The sequence below is a fragment of the Cryptomeria japonica genome, chromosome 2, assembly GCF_030272615.1.
Source record: "Cryptomeria japonica chromosome 2, Sugi_1.0, whole genome shotgun sequence".
Taxonomy (NCBI): domain Eukaryota; kingdom Viridiplantae; phylum Streptophyta; class Pinopsida; order Cupressales; family Cupressaceae; genus Cryptomeria; species Cryptomeria japonica.
In genome coordinates this window covers 3,669,781-3,689,747 of record NC_081406.1, presented here as the reverse complement: position 1 = coordinate 3,689,747, position 19,967 = coordinate 3,669,781, and the positions used below count along the sequence as shown (strand labels likewise).

At 36.2% G+C, this 19,967-nt stretch overlaps 1 protein-coding gene across 2 annotated transcripts; it reads left to right on the top strand.

Moving 5' to 3' along the window:
* The first annotated feature begins 487 nt into the window (after positions 1-487).
* On the top strand, positions 488-3,558 carry LOC131052316 (uncharacterized). 2 transcript variants are annotated; one of them, XM_057986945.2, is made up of 2 exons: positions 488-888; positions 1,297-3,558. In XM_057986945.2, the coding sequence occupies exon 2, from the start codon at positions 1,712-1,714 to the stop codon at positions 3,371-3,373; it is 1,662 nt and encodes a 553-aa protein (XP_057842928.1). In that variant the 5' UTR covers positions 488-888; positions 1,297-1,711; the 3' UTR covers positions 3,374-3,558. The 2 variants fall into 2 exon arrangements, with proteins under 2 accessions (XP_057842928.1, XP_057842927.1); XM_057986944.2 differs by having other exon boundaries at positions 1,247-3,558.
* The last annotated feature ends 16,409 nt before the right edge of the window (positions 3,559-19,967 follow it).

Here is a 19,967-nt window from a genome sequence, read left to right as displayed (position 1 = left end):
CCATGACCTTAATTTCCATACTGATATATTCTAGCTACTTAACGCTGTTGATTAACAATCGAATACCGTCTCATAGTTTAATCTTCACTGATGTTTCAAATTTGACGGTCCAGTCTGTCTGTCACTTAATTTTTTTAATGACGGTTATTCAAATTGCCCTTAAAATGCTAGGGCAGTCCATGCTAAAGGAGGAAACATGGAGGACTAACTAGGTATGATACTTCAAAACTTTTTACGGTCTGTCCAGAATTTTCCCTTTCATCTGATACGAATTTCGAATTTTTATTCAACAGTAATTGTACGGTAAATATGCATAAATACTGCTAGACGGCCTTCAAATTTACTGTCTTTCGCCTGCCAAGATCACAATGTTAAAAACATCAAATGTTGCCGTTGGGATGTAAATAGCAGTAAAAAATTTGAATGTAGGTCTTCTAGGGAACCTGCAATGAGAGAATTCTAATTTTTTGACTGTACGAAGTGCGTTTCCCAAAGCACAGTGTCAGATATCTCTGTAGAACATAGGATTTTTTTTCATCCCTAACAGTTCTGTTTTGTTTAGTTTTTATAGGGCAGTATGCAGGCAAAGTTTTGTATTCATTAATATAATTTTTTAATAAAATGGGTAGATGCGTGCGCGCACAGTTCTTGCGGACAACAATCCCTGTTTGCTAAAGCCAAGTTGGTGAGTGCTCTGACAACAAAGAAGAGGGAAAGGACGTCTGTTTTCTCCTTCTGTGTTTTTCTGTGACTTCCTTTTTAGCAGGAAGGGGAAATCATGTGATCAAAAGCTTTTCATTTCAGTTCCCTACATTAATGGACGGATGTACTCTTGGTACACAAGGAGACTAGAGTTTAGTGGGATGGAAGCCTTAAAATGCTGTTAAGGTGAGGTTTTGAATCTATGTGTAAATCTTAAACTTTTTTGTTTGTCCATGCATGCCTTTTCTGTTTTGTCGTCTTGGGCAGTATTGCTTTTACTGCAGAGATTATTTGGCTTACTTTCTGCAAGTTTCAGCAACGCGCATCTTTAGGGATCCAAGGAGCTGAAAAGAGAATGTTATTGAGTTATGAAATGCCAATGTTATTTAATAATGTTTAATCAACCTGAGGTTTTAAAGGCATTTTGGGGTGAGACAGTCATGTTGTTTCTGTAGTTTGGTGTAGAGGTGTATGCTAGTTAAGGTCCTTTCTTGAAGTATTTGCTGGAGTTTTGTGTTAATGCTTGTATTTGTTGCATCTGTAGAGCTCTAAGAATTTGAGCACATAAGTTTGCAACGCATGTGCACTGTGCAGAGACTACGGAAGTGAATGTATGTTGGTGTTTTCGCTAGGGAGATTTTCTGTACTGGGCTGTAACTCAAAGAGTTGGACATGGTAGAGGTGCATAGCTTTTGTATTGGTTAATGCTGCTGTTATTGTTCTTGCCCTTGATTCGTCAGTACCTTAAGAGCCTGTTTATGTAAAAAATATGGACCCAGTGATTCTAGGACATATAAAGAAAGTGTATATGTAAAAGCCTGGTTTGGGTATTGTTGCTGCCTAATAGTAAGTGGAATAGGTTGAAGATGACAGAAGAGTGTAATGTAGTACCCTGTGATTATATGCATCTCACACTGACATGTTTAACGGGGTAAACTATGCGTTGGTGCATGACATGTGAGCCATAACATTATGAGGTGGGTATAAAGAAAGAGGGTACATTCTCGCAATGGCTGCACTTGGGCCACTTGGCATTGGGCTGAGCATCGTGTTCGGTGGCTTTGTGTTGGTGCTCCTAGGAGAGCTCTACTATGTCTTCTTTTGGAAAAAGTATGGTATCCTTAGCAGAAGAGTAAGCCGAATAGGTGCAGAGTACTGCTCAGAAAGGGGTGATTTTGCCCATGAAGCAGCTCTGGTTGGGTCATTTGGGGGTTACTCTGAATCCTCGGCAGAGGCGGAGTTTGTGGCAAAGCTATTCCCCATGGGACCAGAAGGTGGTGATGACTATGACAGTTTGTACATGCATAGTGTGTTCAGGAACCCAAATTTTTTATTCACAATCAAGGAGGAGACGAAAGAAGATATGGATTTTGAGGAGCCTGGTAAACACAAGGATGTAGAGAGCAATAAGAATGCCTCATTTCATTCCGCTACCCAGCCACTGCAGTCTTCACCTTCAAAGATGTCATTAGAATCAACGTCCCCAAAGCAACAGCAGCAGAAGCAATGGCAACATCAGCAGCAGCAGAAACAATGGCAGCATCAGCAGCCAAAACAACAATGGCAACATCAGCAGCATTTAAATCAGTTTCCTTACTCTATTGGGCTAATACAGCAGCCACAGCTTTTGAGGTCAATGTCTACCAAGTGTGTCTCCCATCACGGTCTTATTGCACCAATGCACCATAATATGTTAAGGGCATCCGCAGATTCACCACAAACGTCACCGAGTCTTCCCTCTTCTCCTGCTCACCGTTCATCTTCCTCTTCACCTTCCAGACCAATTTCTGTTTCTGTATCTCCTAGCTTTTGCTCTAGGTCTAGTTCTCCTAAGCAGCAAGCTTGTAGTAGCTCCGGGTCTAGTTCACCTAATCATAGTAGGTCTGGGCTTAGTTCACCTAATGAACATGCCTCTATTAGGGTTGGGTCTCATTCTCCTCAACTGGTCTCTGTCTCAAACCCCATATATGAGGTTGATAGTAATGAATTTTACTGCAATGTCAACTCTAATAAGTTCTCTGCACCCCCACAGCACGATGGGTTATCTGGAAGCAACCAGTCTAGCGGTCCCAGTAGCGACTCACTTGAAACTGAAACACCCTTTGGTACACCCATTTCCTCCCCATCTCTTCTTACTCCATCCGAAACTCCTCCCGGCACGCCCCCGCTCACTCCAATGAAGGCTCCAAATGACCCCTCTGCATTCCTTAAAAGTATGGGTCAATATAGGTCTGGAAAAGCCAGTGCCTTGTCCTCATCGAAGACTAGTCCTTCGTTCTCACCATCAAACTGTAGCTCTCCATCGCCAGATAGCTCTAAGAAAAAACCCAGTTATTGTCATTTACAAAGACCTCCAAGATCTCCTCCCACGGTGGCAGTACCTCATCATCTTGTTAGGCAGCCAACGTTAATGGAGAGAAGAGCATTTGTTTCCCTGTTCAATCAGCCTGACCTTCAGACCCTTCCTCGAGAATCCCCATGCTGGAAAGTACTTACCCCAAACCCAATGTTTTGCAATGGAACAACAAGGCCAGGCTCAAATAACAGCTCTAATGCTACCAGTCCTTCTACACCTTTCAGTACAGCACCGTCTACACCCTACTTCACATCCCCTAACCAGTGCCCATTAACCGATTCACAGAAATTCACTCACTCTTCAATGTGCAGTTGAGGAGTCATTTTGTAAGGTTTATTGTGAACCTCTGGAAAGATGGAAGGAAAAAGAAATAAACTTTTGTTGTAATATGTAGTTACTGCTATCAGGAATCAAATTTGGAAAGATTTGAATGCTCTTCACAGTCTGTATTACTTATCAATATAATATATTGTGTGAATATTTTTGTATTTGCAATCTTACATCTGAAGCTGTGTTTATTTACACTTCTTGCATCTGGATATTTTTCGAACATAGATGAAGTATAATTTTCAACAGCTTTTTCATGAACATAACATAAAATTTTTATCTTAATACTCACTGCCATGGATGAATCATAAAGTTATCTGTATATTTGTTTTTAATCCATACCCCATGATTTCATCGTAGGACTAGTAAAGCAACTTGCAGATTGGTACATGAAATCAATGGATGAGGCGAATCAACTCCAATTCAAACAATATTGTGTCTATTAGTGATTGATGGCAGTTACTCTTTTTCTTAGGATTCTCTTCGACAATCTAAAGCTGTTAAATTTAGTAAAGTAGCAGACATTATCCAAATCCTTAAGTTGTGGGACATGCTTTTTGGTTTAAACTGATTGTGAAAGATACTTGTACCATATCGCATGATAACAAAGATGGAGAAGATCGAGAACCATGTAACTAGGAAAGGCCCTCAACAACCACAACTTGGCAATCAACCCGACTTCAGACCAAACAGTCAACTAATAAGAAACTTATTGGCTCTGTTTTAAGAACAAAAATAATAATCCGGCATTGAAAAGCCTAATTGCCATTAAGCTTGGATTAACTTTTAAACTTCTTGAGTTTTGAGGAGCTGCTAGCTGCAAAATGAAGGTCATACCCTCACTAATCATAACTTGGGCAATGGGTTTATAATCGAGCAGTGAAGTTGATTGGTTATGAGTGAGTATATCAAGGATCAAGTCTTGTTTAATGTAAGGTCCCAATATCATGAGAGGTGAAGTTGGGATCATGCCTTTGGTGATTTTGGCAGAAAAGATACAAGCTGAAGAAGATCTTTGGTGATTTTGATAGAATGGATACAAGGCCTTTGGTGATTTTGGTAGAATGTGGATACAAGCTGAAGAAGTTTCAACCCAAGTCTTGTGCTCTGTTTTGTGAATTTGATATAAAAACGCCCAAAAAAAACAACTACTTTACCAGCAATCCAACTTCAGATCAGACAATCAACATACAAGAATTTCATTGCATCTGTTTTTTACAACAAATAGTATTTAAGTCCATGCCACTGGCATCCAAAAGCCTAGTTGCCATTAAACTTGAGCCTAGTTGCCATTAAACTTGGATTAGCTTTTGAAACCCGTTGCTGAAAAATATGATTTTTTTTGTCACATTAGATAAATTACATGTCAGAGGTCCCCCTAGCTCAAAAATATGATTTTTTTTTGTCATATTAGAAAAATTACATGTCAGATGGAAAGTTACAGCTGTAGGGCAAGCATAGCCAAAATATTCGAAAGTTGCATCCAACAACCTAGGGGTCACAAGGCCACCGGTGCTCAATGCCCATCACGTTATCAAAAGCCAAAACACGTTTCTCAGTTTGGTTTGAGGCTTCATAATCCTCCGTTGAAGCATCTGGTGGATCTTAGGAATTTCCCGCCAACACACTCTGCATAAATTTCTTATGATGCCCATTGTCCATGTAATGAGTTTCTTTAAGATTTTTTAATCGTCTTATGCCCCATGTTAATTTTGATACACATTTAACTTGTAAAACGACTATGATGTCCTCTCATCACACAATAATTTACCTTGTCAATCAAACTGCATTGTAATCATTTATTTGCAAAAAAGTATGTTTCATGCACGGTAATCATTGTTTGAATTTCAATTTCCCATTCACAGTGCACAAACTACCCAGGTGAATGTGGCAACTAGCATCTATACCTAGCAATGCCAGCATCATTGCACTAGATTTTTCATGAATTATTTATGTACTTTGATGGGGGCACCTGCACTGGGAGCGAAGATTCGCTCATCAGGGCTTCTTAGAAAAATGTGAGGCTCTACCGGCCAGTGTGAGTGACTGACAGAAACCCACGATGGGCAATATCATATTCTATACATGAAAATTTATTTTTTAGTTTACATCCAGAGTAACACAAAATCATTTCTTAGAGTCATATACTTTCCACAGTTAGTTTTGATAAGTAGTATGTTTTTGGATTAACTGTGTGTAAAGTTTTTTTCATCAAAGTTTCAGATCAAACTGCATGATCCATAACAAAGATGAAATTTATAAGGAGCATCCTGATGATAGATCATATAGTTTGATCCGAAATGTAGTTTGATCCGAAATGACGATAGCAAGTTTTTACATGATTACTCTAAAAATCTACTATACATAAAATCCTCTTATGCTATGGTGTAAATGGAGTCTAGCCGTTTTGAAAATATGTAAATTCAGTTTGGAAGGATGTACAAATTTGAGCATTCCAAGACATTTCCAGGAGATCTTCTGTATTAAAAGGAATCGTTTCCTATGGACAAAACTCTGTCCCATACTTGAGTGATGCCAACTTGTTTTAAACTCACTTTTTTAAATGACAGGTATACCACGGAGTAGTAACAGCTACATCAACAAATAGAAAGACATTTTCATCTTGACTACCCGTTGGTGAATCTCGTGATTTCCAAGAAAAGCAGTGAAACGTATCCCGTTGTCATATTATTGCAGTTTGTTTTCTTCTTCTTTTCTTATATCTGCACTTCAACGCTTTAGGGTTTCTAACTACCACTTCACAGGGGCAACCTTTTTAAGGAGCCTATGGATGTAGGCCTGTATCTAAATCATAGAGAATAGTTTTAATGATTATGTTGATACTCTATTACGTCATACATTTTGTTTTTCATCATGGGTTTTGTTCTAAAGGGAAAAAAAACTTGGCCACGTTCATGAGGTGTATATGCATGAGGATTATTAATTAATCGAGATTTTCTATATATAAAGAGTAGAAAATCAATTAGTTCAATCTGGTATGACATTGAAATCTAAATGATTTTGGATGAGAGAAGGATCATAATGGTCAGTAGAAGTCCTTGTAAGCTCAAATATTTATTTATTTATTTTTTCACGTTTGAGTTCAAGGGTTAGGGCCGTGTCTCTAATTGTGGAATGTCCTTTTATTTATAAACCTAATTTGACATTTTGTAAAATTTTGCTTCTTGTTTTCTCTAATACATTCATACTTCTTACACCTTTTTCAATATCTATAGATTAGGTGAGAAGGCATAATAATTGTCCATTTGAATTTCATACATTGTAAGCTCTTTAATGGTACATTGAATTTCTATGTTTCTTTTTTGTATGCGACTTTATAGCTTAAAGTGATTATTCCAATATCTTGGTAGTTATGATGAGCATGGGATGAGTTGCTATGTGCACAAAGGTCCAAAAGTAGTCATTAAGAGGTGTAGACTGATTCCTATGCACATATGTCCCAATAACCAAGCCCTACGACCACCAAAAAAATTCCATAACTCCTTTAGTTAATAGCCCTCTAATAAAGGTGTCAATCAACATCTATGCACATACACCCTAGTAACCATGTATTAATGCCACCACAACTCCACTAATTAATATTCTATGGTGAACTACACATGCAATGGTGAAAATGTATTAGAGCATGTGGAATGTTGTACAAGACTTTTTATTTTCATTTATTGGTTATTGTAAAAGAATTGATTGAGGGGTTAAGTTAGTGATAGGTGGGCAGCAACTGGTACATGGGTAGCTATTGTGCTCTCTCACCAAGTGGTATTTAAGAACACATAGGAAGGATTGCCACTAGTGTCGCATGTAGACATGTTCTCTTAGATAAACCCTTATAAAACTTGAGGAAATGATTAAAGGAAACACACCAGTTATGAATATGCTCTTAACATAATAATGTAGAAGTGGCTTCTTTTTATTGCATCAATTGAAGTTTTTTTTCCAAAAGGTAAAAAAAATTTATTAAACACAAATGACAGTTACAAAGTAAGAATGGCCAACAACCCTGCAAAGATTAATGAATTACACATTCCTATCCTCTACACCTAATTGCTCTAACATATGAGATAAATCCAAAGGCAAATATTCCCTATCTACAATATTCCAATCCTACATTCGATTAGATGCACATTTGGCTAGGCAATTCACTACTCTATTCCACTCCCTAGGAATATGAGAAAAGGTAACATATTCTAAAAACTTGTTCAAACTTAGAATTGTCAAATAACTATTAAAATAATATTATATCTATTCTATAATGGTCATCTTAGTTGTCTTTTTTAAGTTCGTGTAGTATAATTATTGCTTCTTTTCTTAGGAGGTGTAGTTAGCTTCTTAGTTTTTAGCTTTTTAGTTAGCTTCTTGTAATTCTCTTTATATACGTTGTATATTCATGAATACAATTCATTCAATTATTTTTCATGGTATCAGAGCATGTCGATGGGGTTTTTTAGAATTGGCGATTTTTTCAATGAAAAATTCATAACCTCTTACTACCTAGAATTTGTTTCCAAATTTTTTTTAATCAATTTAAAAAAAAAAAATTGTTGGAGTTTTTCGAGGACTTTCGGAGTTTTTTTTGGTTGTGGACAGGTTTTGTGTTCTGTGCAACCCGAGGGTTTCGTGTTTTTTTTTCTCTCCTTGCATCTGAAAAAAAACACAGGAGTTGCGCAGGGTTTGTTTATTGCCGCACGCGCCTATTTCTGGGTTTCCTGAAGCTGCGATTTTCTGATCGTGTTTTGCATTTCCTTTTGGCAGCGATTTCAAATTATTATTTTTCTTCGCTGATGTTTTGGGCGCGTATTTTTTCCACCCGCTATGTTTCCCGCCCTATGTTTGCCTATGCAACACAAGTTTGTGGGTTGTTTTGTGGCTTTAGGCGACGTTTTTTTTTACAGATTTGCGGGTCGCTTTTTTTTTGTTAAAGAGTCTGTGCATGACAAAAAAAGGTTTTTGTGATTTCACTGTTTCGAAAGTTGTTTTTTGGTTCACCATTTTTTGGCAGATTCTCTGTGTTTTTTGCGATTTTTGGGCAACTCAAATTTCCCAGTGGATTTCGCGAGAGGGTTGCACGTTTTTTTTTTTCGCGATTTCCTTCTGTGTGACTTTTTCAACGACGCGTTTTTTTGCGTCTATCTTTTCGTGGGTATCGTTTCAAGAGTTTTTCTTGGCATGATAGTGTTATTTCTATGCGCGTTTTTCGATTGAGTCTATGCGGTTTTCTAAGGCATTTTTTTCTGGGTGGCAAACTTTTTTCAGGTTGAGATTGGATTTTCTCTACCGCGTTTTTTTTCATCCACGATTTTCAGCGGACGGATGTTGGTTTTGGTGGCCATTTTCTATTAAGGTTTTATAATTTTCACCTCAAAAATAAATATTTTTGGGTTTTATAATTTTTCCCCAAAAAAATTATCTTGGCTTTTATTAATTTTCCACAAAAAATATTTTTGAGGGGTTTATAACTTTTTTCTATAAAAGATATTTTTCTGAGTTTTATAATTTTTGTCCAAAACAAAATTACTATGGGTTTTATGATTTTTTTCCAAAAAAAGTCATGGGAGGGTTTTGCTTTGTTTTTTCCTCAAAAATTGTTTGTGTGTTTTTACAAATTTTTCCTCAAAAATTGTTTGGGGGTTTATAATTTTTCCTTGGAAATTATCATTCGTAATTCGCAAAGTTTGCGTGGGATTTTGGTTATCTGGGTTTTACCATTTTTTTCCACAAAAATGATGATTTGTAACTTCATATTTATGGGTTTTGACATTTTTTCCACAAAAAATGTGTTATCTTACAGTTTGTTTTGTGTCGCACCTGGAATTTATGGGTTTTGACATTTTTTCCACAAAAAATGTGTTATCTTACAGTTTGTTTTGTGTCGCACCTGGAGTTGTTGGGGTGAACATCTGCTATCATGGTATCTTGCAGTCTGTTTTGGAGTTGTTGGAGAAAACAGTGCTCAGTCCTCTCGTGCAAAAGTTTTTGCGATTTTTGCCAAAAATCGATTCTTTTGAGGGTTTCTCGATTTTTCCTCAAAATCGTGGTTTCAGGATCAGTTATTCACGTGTGAGATTATGTCAGGTTGGACAACTTTTGGTACTCTTGGTCATTAACATTCTGCAGATCTTGGGAGGGTCTTCATGACAAGAAAGTGTTCTTTGCATTTGCAATCAAAAGACCTATAGTGTCTTCTGTAGGGTATTGAGTACAATGACCATTAAAGGAGGGTATTAAAATAATATTATATCTATTATATAATGGTCATCTTACTTGTCGACTTAGTTGTCTTTTTTAGTTTGTTTAGTGTAACTACTGCTTCTTTTATTAGGAGTAGTTAGCTTTTTAGTTTTTAGCTTATTAACTTTTAAAAGCATTTTAACTTTTTAGCTTCTTGTTGAAGCTTTAGTTGAACAATTTGTTCTTTTTAGAACTTCTTCTTGTAATTCTCTTTATATACGTTGTATATTCACGAATAAAATTCATTCAATTATTTTTAAATAACCACAACTAAATGCCAATTAGCATCATCCAAGTTTTGCTCATTCAACATACTCACCACCACTTGTGATTTAGATTCACAAATAATCCTTGTCCAACCAAAATCACAACCTCCCCATAGCATACAAGACAGTGAGAGTCTCAATGAAGTTATTTGTATGAAGCCCTTTATAAATAGAAAAGAAAAACTAAACATCACCAAAACTATCTCTACCAATACCACCTATACCTGCATGACCAAGATTATCCCTAAAAGAGCCACGAATATTTATCTTCATAACTCCTTGAGGAGAAGGAAGCCATCGACCCACATGATCAATCTTACTTTTAGACTCTCTACATATGTTCCCCTTAACTTGCTTACATCTCGCACCAGTAGAAGTACTAGTCCCCTTATCAGAAAAGCTCAACCTTTGGAAAATAATCACATCACTAGGATCCATCTCACCAAAAAGATCACACTTAGCTGAGTCTATCTCTTGAAGAGTATGAAATTTTTTCCACCACAATAGTTGAACAACCAATTTTGCATCTTGAAAGATCCTACAATTTTGTTCTAACCAAAGATTTCATACAATGAAAGTAGGCCCAATAACACAAACTACTTAATGAAAAGAGGTCTTAATTGGAGGCTTACCCAAACGGCTCCAAAAAATAGCCAATGAGGAAGCATGCAAAAAAGATCGATTCCAAACTTCCCACCAAAGATGCCTAATCTTCTTAGGGAAAGAACACTGAAAGAAAATATGATAAGTACATTCTTCACTATTAAGACACAATACATGAATAGAAGGTACTTGGAAGCCGCAATTTCATAAATTATCCCAAATAAGATATCCATTTTGAATAAACAACCACAAGGAAAAATTGCATTTGGGCCAAGAAAATTTGTTCCACACCTACTTCCACCATGGAACCTCTACTCTCCTAAACATTTGTTTATCAAGATCCAAGTACCTTAAAGCCACCAAGTACTTACCAATCAGATCTTGACCCCATCCCAGGATACCCTCCTTATATAGGAATTTCCCTCCCTACTATGAAGAATCCCGACTAACTTTTGTCGAGCTCCTTCTATCCCTCTAGGTGACCATTTCTAGGGGTCATTCCATTTGCAAACATGTACCTGTACCAAATGCTGAACAATCTTAAAATCAGCCACCTTGTGCCATCTAACTCCAATTAAACTATCACAAAAGGGATTGCAAGTGTGGATACATTGAAAGGATTAGAGGGTGACCATCCTAGGAATCAAACCAAAACATAACTTTTGAGCCCTTATTACAAATCCAAAAAAGCTCCTATTTAATTAGCTTTGCCACAATCTTCAAGTATGCCAAATTATTTATCTCTTCCCCTCCAAGCAACATTGAGGAACATCTAAACTATCAACTCTTCTTAGATACTAATTAGTAAGAATTCTAGTCCAAACCTGATCTTGACTGTTGCACCATCGCCAATATAATTTAGCAGTCAAAACTTGCCCATTCAAAGCCACTAAACTAAGACCAAGCTCCCCTCTTTCTTCGGACAACAAATAGTCTCCCACTTAACTAAGCTCCACTTAGAAGGAAGCAAAGTGTCACTCTAGAGGAATTGACGAGAAAGAGCGTCAAGTTCCTTAATAAAAACATGAGAGAGCCACTTGAAAAAACACCTATAAATAGGGAGAGCCTAGATCACTAACCACAAAAGAGTCACCCTTCCAACAGTGGAGAGCCATCAATGAGTCCAGTGATTAACCCTCCTACGTAACTTATCCAACAACTCTTGCCAATACGGCCTAAGTTGATTACCCATAGCCAAAAGAATATCAAGAAACCAAAAGAAGGAAACCAATTTGAAATCTTAAAATATTGGCAATCCATATCTAAGCTCGAGATTATTAAAAAAATAGATAGAAAATTTATGTTCATTGACTCGTTGTCCTGATGCAAGTAAATAAATATCTAAAGTTTGTTTGAAATTCTTCGCTTCATGAATTTAGGGAATACCCATTAAAACAATATTGACTACAAATTGCAAGTGGGTATGAGGTGACATCCCATTAACCCAATTCCATCCATGAATCAAACCTTGGGAAACTTGAGCCTTAATGAATCTTCCTAAGCCTCAACCATGATAATAAACAAATAGGGTAATAAAGGATTTCCTTGGCAAAGACCCCTAGAAGCCTTGAATAGAAGGCTCATTATTGATAATGGTTGAGAATGAGGTATAAGTAACACAACTCATACTACAGTTCACCCATTCATTATTGAATCCAAAAGCTATATGATTTTTTTTGCAAGAATTGTCATTTAACCCTATCATAAGCTTTAGCCATGTCAAGTTTAATAAACATAGCATTTTCCTTAGACACTACCATAGAATGAATACCCTCAGTAGGAATCACCACCCATCTAGAATTAGTCTTCTCACAACAAATCTTCCCGCTCTTTTGAGATCAAAGAAGGAAGCCAAGGCTTGAGTCTCTCTATAATCAATTTAGTAATAGTTTTAAACACCACATTACAAAGAGAAATGGGTCTAAATTAGTCCAAACTATTAGCCCCTTCCTTTCTCAAAATAAGAACAAGAAAAGTAGAGTTCAAGGCAACTAACATTTGTTTGCTATGTTGCAACTCCTAAACCACCTCCAAAAGATCAGATTTAGTAACACCCCAAAACTCCTTAAAAATTCTATCGAGAAACTATCAAACCCGACATCTTTTCTTTTATTCATCCCAATAACAACCTCTTCCAATTCAGCTAGAGTGATTAGTTAAATTAGAACCTCATTCATCTCATTAGTGATCAAAGAGGGGATACAATCCACAATTAAATCCTCCTCTTATCCAATATGAGGAGAATATTCAATAACTAGAGATAAATAGAATTTTGTATACTCGCGAGACATATCCCTTCGGGATGTCAATTGAATTCCTTCCGAGTTAGCTAGAGAGAAAATATAACTCCAATCCTTTGAGCTTTAACAAAATAATGGAAGGAAGTCATATTATTATCGTCTTCTTGGAGCCAACCAACCTGCATCTTTTTTTCCAAAAAAATTCCTCACGAAGCTCCCACTCTTCTGAGTCCTTCACAACCAAAGCTACTCTACTTAAATCCTCTGTTAAACCACGATCCTAGATTTGGCAAGTGATATTATCTAGATGTGCTTGAATTGACCTTTTAGAGACATGAAGGTTGCCAAAGAATTTCCTATTCCACCTTTTGAGCTTGTATTTCACAAATTGCACATTCGTAAAAAAGGAATACATTGATGTTACATAAGTAGGACTACCCTCTCTCCACCATTCAACCATCAAATCTTGAAATAAGACATCTCAAAGCCAAATGATTTGAAAGTTAAACGGAGGTTTTTTAGGAACTCTAAAAGATGTTGCTGAAAATTTGATTGGCTAGTGATTAGAACCTCTCCAATTCAAAATCTCAGAACTAGTGGTCCAACTATCCCCAGCCCAAAAGGAGACAAGAAATTTATTCATCCTGTCAAAAATAACATCATCTCCACATTTTTTATTATTCCAAGTGTAGATACCATTAGATTTCTTCACATCAATTAGATTGATCATCTCCATATTGTCCTATAGAAGTATAGAAGAGGGGTCTAACCTAGCAACCCCTCCCCTTTTTTCCTCCAAACTTAACATGATATTAAAGTCACCAACTATAATCCAAGGAAAGGAGAAAGAGATCAAACATATCTTACATGAGACCAAGGAAAAGATTTTCCAAGTAGATCAATCAGAGCATAAACATTAGTAATCAAAATAATTTCTCCAGATTCCAAGCTTGAGGCTACCATGGAAATAGAATAATGAATAGAAATTTACCATAGTGGAACAATATTTCTTGGATCCAAAAGAAAACCACTCCTATAGAACAACCAAGAGCCCTAATGCATTGGTACTAACCAAATCTCCAAATACTAGGAGCACACTGCAACATGTCGTCCACTAAGAACTTAGTTTCCTAAATACAAACAATATACAAAGAATGAGCAACAACCAAATCATGAATAGCCTTTTGTCTAAGGATGTTATTCAATCCCCTTACGTTCTAAGAGAGAATAATCATTGGTGAGATTGGGAAAAATGAGAGTCAATAAGTAATCTATGACCTTGATTCCACTAACATCTCTCCAACTAATTTGACTTTCTCTTGATCCTTCGTTCAACCTTAGAAGATTTCTCAAGAGGAAAGTTTTTTAGGGATCTTTGTTGAAACCTTATAGCTTGAGAGGATTCACTACATATACCAGAGTCCAAAGCCTTCTTAACTATATCTATCAAAACTATATCACCATTCACATTTGTAGAGTCAAATTGGCATCGATATATCAGGACCCTTGGAAGGCAACCGAGGCTCCTAAATACCAACAAAGGGTAGATTGTGATTATCATTCTCTGTCTCTTGCAAAACATCCATTTGCATGGTAGTATCCCCATAATGCAAATCAACATGAATTCCCTCTTCTTGAACCAAAGCCTCCAACACATCGAAGTGGTTGAATCCCTCATCATTCTACCTGTCCTTGAAAGTTCTCTTCTGAACCCTCCCCTTATGACGAGGATTAGTAGGCATAAAACCTTCTTATTAGCAACACTTTTAGGCATAGGGGCTTTTCCTTTATCCACCTTAGGAGTAGGGGTAGAAGGGAAATATTTACAACAAAGGATTAACTCTAGGGTATTATTGTTAAAGGTTCCCATACTCAAGAGAAATGTGACGACAAAAAGGAAGAGTTTCATAGTATAGCTATTGAATTCAAGAAGAACTTGGACAAATTTCGATCGATTCTAGCAAAGGATTATTCAAATCAATTTTCAGACAAATACAAGCATAGGTAATTACCTTTCTGTCTAGAGCTTGTTGAGTTGTTCTAACTAGCTTTCCAAGTAAAAGAGAAATACTATGCAGGATATCATGTTTCTAGAACTCCAATGGAAGTCGAGGAAGATGTGCCAACTTGATTGTAAAAGTAAGGTCCACCTTCAAAAACCTTATTCCTATCAACTATGCATGAAAAAACAACCATAAAATAATTATTTGCAACTAGCATTATCTTCATATCAGCTTCAGCTTGCCAACTTTGATGAATCCAAGATTTCCACATTGTCAAATAAATTTGGATCCCCATGAATTTTACAAATGAGAGCATGGTTTCTCAAGTAAGAAACATCCCACATTACTGATTTTGGTTGGCTAACCAAAACTAAGCAACTGCGGCTCCTCTCCAAACATCCATTAACTTTCTTGAGTTTTGATACACCACCCACATAAAAAGACTTTGTTAACCTTGCATGTAGACTAGGAGAAGAACTTCCTTGCCCCAAAGCACCATAAACCACCAAACTTGAAGAGCCTTGTTGCCCCTCCATAATATCCAAAAAATAAACTAACAAAAACCCAACTAGCCAAAATGGAATGCACAACCACTCCCTGCAAAAAAACCCCACACAAATTAGAGGGGATAATTGGTACATGGAAGTATGTTCATATATAGGTCTAATGAATTTATAGATTTAGATAATGTATTGGGAAATGTGTGCATATGAGATAAGCGGTAAGTGTAATGGATAAGTAGGTGGCATTTAAGCAAGATTTGGACTTTGTGTTGCACCATTTGTCAATGTATATAAGCACTCTCCTCAAAATAAGGACAAAATATAAATGGTGTGCATATGTAAATTTTACCATTACAGTTTGTCCCCACTTTGAGCTACATGTGAATCCTGAAATGATCATGCATATAAAATTATCGACAGTTATAAACATGCATGTAAGTAAACATTTAGACATAAAAGGATATGAAATGAGGTCCATATGAACTAATAGACCCTACAAGATTTCATTGTGTAGGTTTATCCTTTGTCATCTACCCTCCATGGGAACTTGCAAAACAAATAAAAAATACTCCATGAGTATCTTTAATAATGAGGAGATATTTTTCTTGTATGAAGAGTGACATCAATTTGCCTTTCTTGGTGATTGATGGGCAACAAGGTGCATGAAGCACAAAGCATGTCATATAATGACAACGAATGTCTTATGCACTTGTAATTGTTTGCAAAAAATTGCATGAGTGATAGTGGTACGGTAAGCCCCTACAATTGGTTACATTCATAAGATAAAGGAATTGTAGTAGAGGGAAAATAATACATGAAAAGTAAATGTAAGCTAAGCATGTGAGAATGCAATAATGTAGAGCAATAAATTTAAATAGTACCTTGAATTTTAGGCATGCAAAGTTTCAAACAATAAATGTGGTAAGCTTATGAGAAGGATATGTTAAAAAGGAATAATAATGTTCCCCCCCCCCCCCCCCCCCAATGTGAAAACAAAGGACCATGAGATGGCCCTTACTGACCAAGAACATCTATGTAAGTACATAAGAAAAATGTACCAATCCCATATGACCCTTATTAGAGAAACAACGCAAAGAAACTATTCAAAATCCACAAAGCAAAAGAATAACTATGCATACCTACAAGATAATACCAATTGTACCCCGAGAAAATCCTTTCAAGAAAAAATTGACCTAAAAAAATACCCACACAATGCAATGTACTATCTCACAGATAAGATTTAAATACATTTGTAGAGTCTCCATGCAAGACCTTTGAACCACCAAGCAAATAATTCGTGATCCTCCATGTGAATAAGATATAAAAACTATGTAGTCATGCATCCCAATCCCTACTTCCTTTAATCACCTACGGAACTTGAAAAATATGTCTAATCCAACCAACCCAAACAAATTTTCATGCGTTGTCTTATATAGAACAATCTTAGTTAAAGCTATTGTGTAGTATCACATAAACGATGTACCTCGAAACCAAGAGCCCCAAAAATTAAATATAGTTATCCTAATTTAACTCCCAACATCAATATTTGTCCTATACAGTTCCCACATTAAATATTCATCTCAATGTGACACAATATACAAGTGTCCTAAAGAATGCATGTCCCATGTGGTATCCACATCTCTAGATGCACCACAATTAAATATTTATTTTACATTATTAACGTTATGAAATGTAAATAGCACACCTTTCCCAATATGACATTTAGCTAATAATGCGAGAAAGGTGTGACTCTTGGTGCTCCCCACTATGTTAAAGTAGCTTTGTAGCCCTAAATAGGTCATGTGAGTGCAACAATTTGTGAGATAAATAAATATTTAAAAAATTATCCCCCATGTCCCTATGCATCCAAGTACAACTTCCAAGAATTATGGACACATGTGAAAATGACTTAGGATTACAAGGTTAATGTCATCTTATCTTAATATTCTGCCACCTAAAATTATACATTACAATTACATCCATAAGGAAACATAAAATTATAACTAAGCACAATGCTCCAGATCCAAAACCTTCCTAAACCGAGAGAATTTATATGTGGTTACTAGCTTTGTGAGATAATCATAAACATTATCCCAAAGTGTTAACTTTCTCTTATAAGACCTTACCATTTCCAACCATTTCTCATTCAAAGTGGTACTAAACATCAACATTCTTAGTACAAGCATGATATATAGGATTCTTGGACAAACAAATTGTATTAGTGAGAAATTAGGGTTTCACCATGGGATGTAGTAAAACTGTTAATTTTTGCTTATAGGACCAACATATTAAGGAAAGACAAAATTTGATAGATCTAGATTCTGATTAGATTCTTGGTTTCCTAGGTGGAAACTCTTATTTTCCTTGAGTTGAATTGATTTAATTAAAGATGTTGAAATTAGGGTAAACGTGTGAAAATTGAAGCAATTATGCATGAACAATGAGCTATAGTCGTTGAATGGAGCTACAAACCTAGATCTGAGCAATAGATGAATATTCAAAATCATTCCCAGAAACTCAGCCTAATTTTTGGGATTGTGGTAGTGGTCACTATTGTCCTCCGCACTTTTCGTCGTCCAAAATAGAACCTGTTCGTCTCTGTGAATAATGTCATTCCTAAAAATTGTAGCTTTGTACCTATTCCTACACACAGTAGAAAGGGTAAAATTGTTGAGAATAGGGGTTTCCCATAGGTTAAACCTCGGTTTTGGAATTAACTATGAAATAGAATTGAAATGTAAATGAAGTATCATATTGAAAATGCTTTCCTTTTAAGGGAAAGGTTGAAAATATATGAAACACTAATAACATACCTTTTAATGAAGTTTTGTTTTTATTCACAAGGAATTAGGATTTCATGTAGATAGTCTTCATAAAAAATAGAACATGAATGTCATCTCCAATGCTTGAATCTTGACTTTCCTTATGTTCTAATGCTTGAACAAACACTAATTGCTTGCTCACTTGAATGTAGGATCTCAATTTTGCTTAATGATGAATTCGAATTATGAATATGCTATACCAAAATGAGACAAGACAAGACACACCAAGACCCTAAGGGACTTTAGGATCTTAATAATTCAATATCAAGATAAAAAGGACATCTTATGAGAGAGGAAAGAGAGAGAATCATGATTGATAGCCTAGTAAGTTTCACTTACTATGAGTCATGAAAAATAAACATACCAAATTACCAAGAAAAAGACTCAGTTTGCAAAGTAACTTGAGTATTGAGACATGTGATAGCGTTTGCATAAAGTGAAACATTGAGTGGAGTGTATGCCCCCACATTAAAGCGATTGATACAATGAGGTGCCCCCAATGAAAGAAAATACAAATAAAAGGATAATGGCCACAAAACATGAAACACATAGGGGATCCGCCAACTCTGGCATCAATATGCTCTTATGATAAATAATGTATATCATGATGGTATGATGAATCAGTAAGGATCCGGTGAATCGGTAGATAGAAATATTGACACAACTTTCACCAAACAAAAAAAAACCTCTCAAGTCAAACTCAGAACTGACTGGTTCAAATAGCAAACTAGAACAAATGCAATATCATTGTCAAGTACACCGATTGATTGTCATAATAGAATAATAGTAGAACAACTCTGAAACTCTCAAACCATTTGACTAGAACATCCAAATACGTAATTGACAAAAGTAAAAGCACATTTCAGATTGTTGTCGATCATCATATCATATCTAAGTGGGTTTAGTAGTTAAGAAAATTAACCTTAGCAAACATAACCATAAAAACATTCACCACTTGACACAATGATTTTGATGTGGAAACCCAAATGGGAAAAACCATGGTGGGGATGAATACCCACAAGTATTCTAAACTCTTCTGAAGTTCTCCCTGTTAGAAGCCAAGCCTGTTAAAGCTTTTACAAAAGTCCTGTTAAGAACATATCCTATTAGGGACCACCCGGTTAAGGGATTGACTATAATGCCCTATTAGAAGCAATACCCTGTTAGGAGTAACCTCGGTAGAGCATTTGAAATCCAAGCTAATGGATCACCTAGTTAGAGGATTAAGATAACACTAAGCCTGTTAGAGATTACCCTGTTAGGGAATTTGACTATTGTAATTGTTAGAGAACAACAAGAGGTTTCTGATCTGGTGAATAACACTATTCTGCTTGATCAGATCCTTTTCATGCTCCTATTTGCCTTTACACATACTGCAGATACATCTCATGGTTTGGCAACCAATCCCTCGTACATTCAACCAAAATTGCCAGCACTACAACAAAACAATTCATTGACCTTATAAGCAAAACAATAGGTTGATAACACATCACAAACCTAAGATCTCATAGAGATTACAAACAAATCGGTTGTATGACTATTGGATTACATAGCAATCATTGCACATCATTCAAGACAACCTCGACCGCTCCTTGATCATCGCTTCATCGAACCCTGTAACTCATCACGCGGTTTTCACTTCATGCAATGTACTCACTCATTCCCAAGATAAAATCGTTATCTCTACACACCAAAAACCATTTGAAACTCTTCACATACAACATGAATACGTGGCATAATCATTATCGTTCATCATTTGATCATAAACCAATACAACTGATTCACCAAGCTCCATCGGTTAGGGTTTGGCACATCAACAGGTAGGGTTACCGGTTGATCTCACTTCTTCTCAAATATTACTGGTTTCCTTTACTAGTTCACCCACCGGTTGCAAAACAA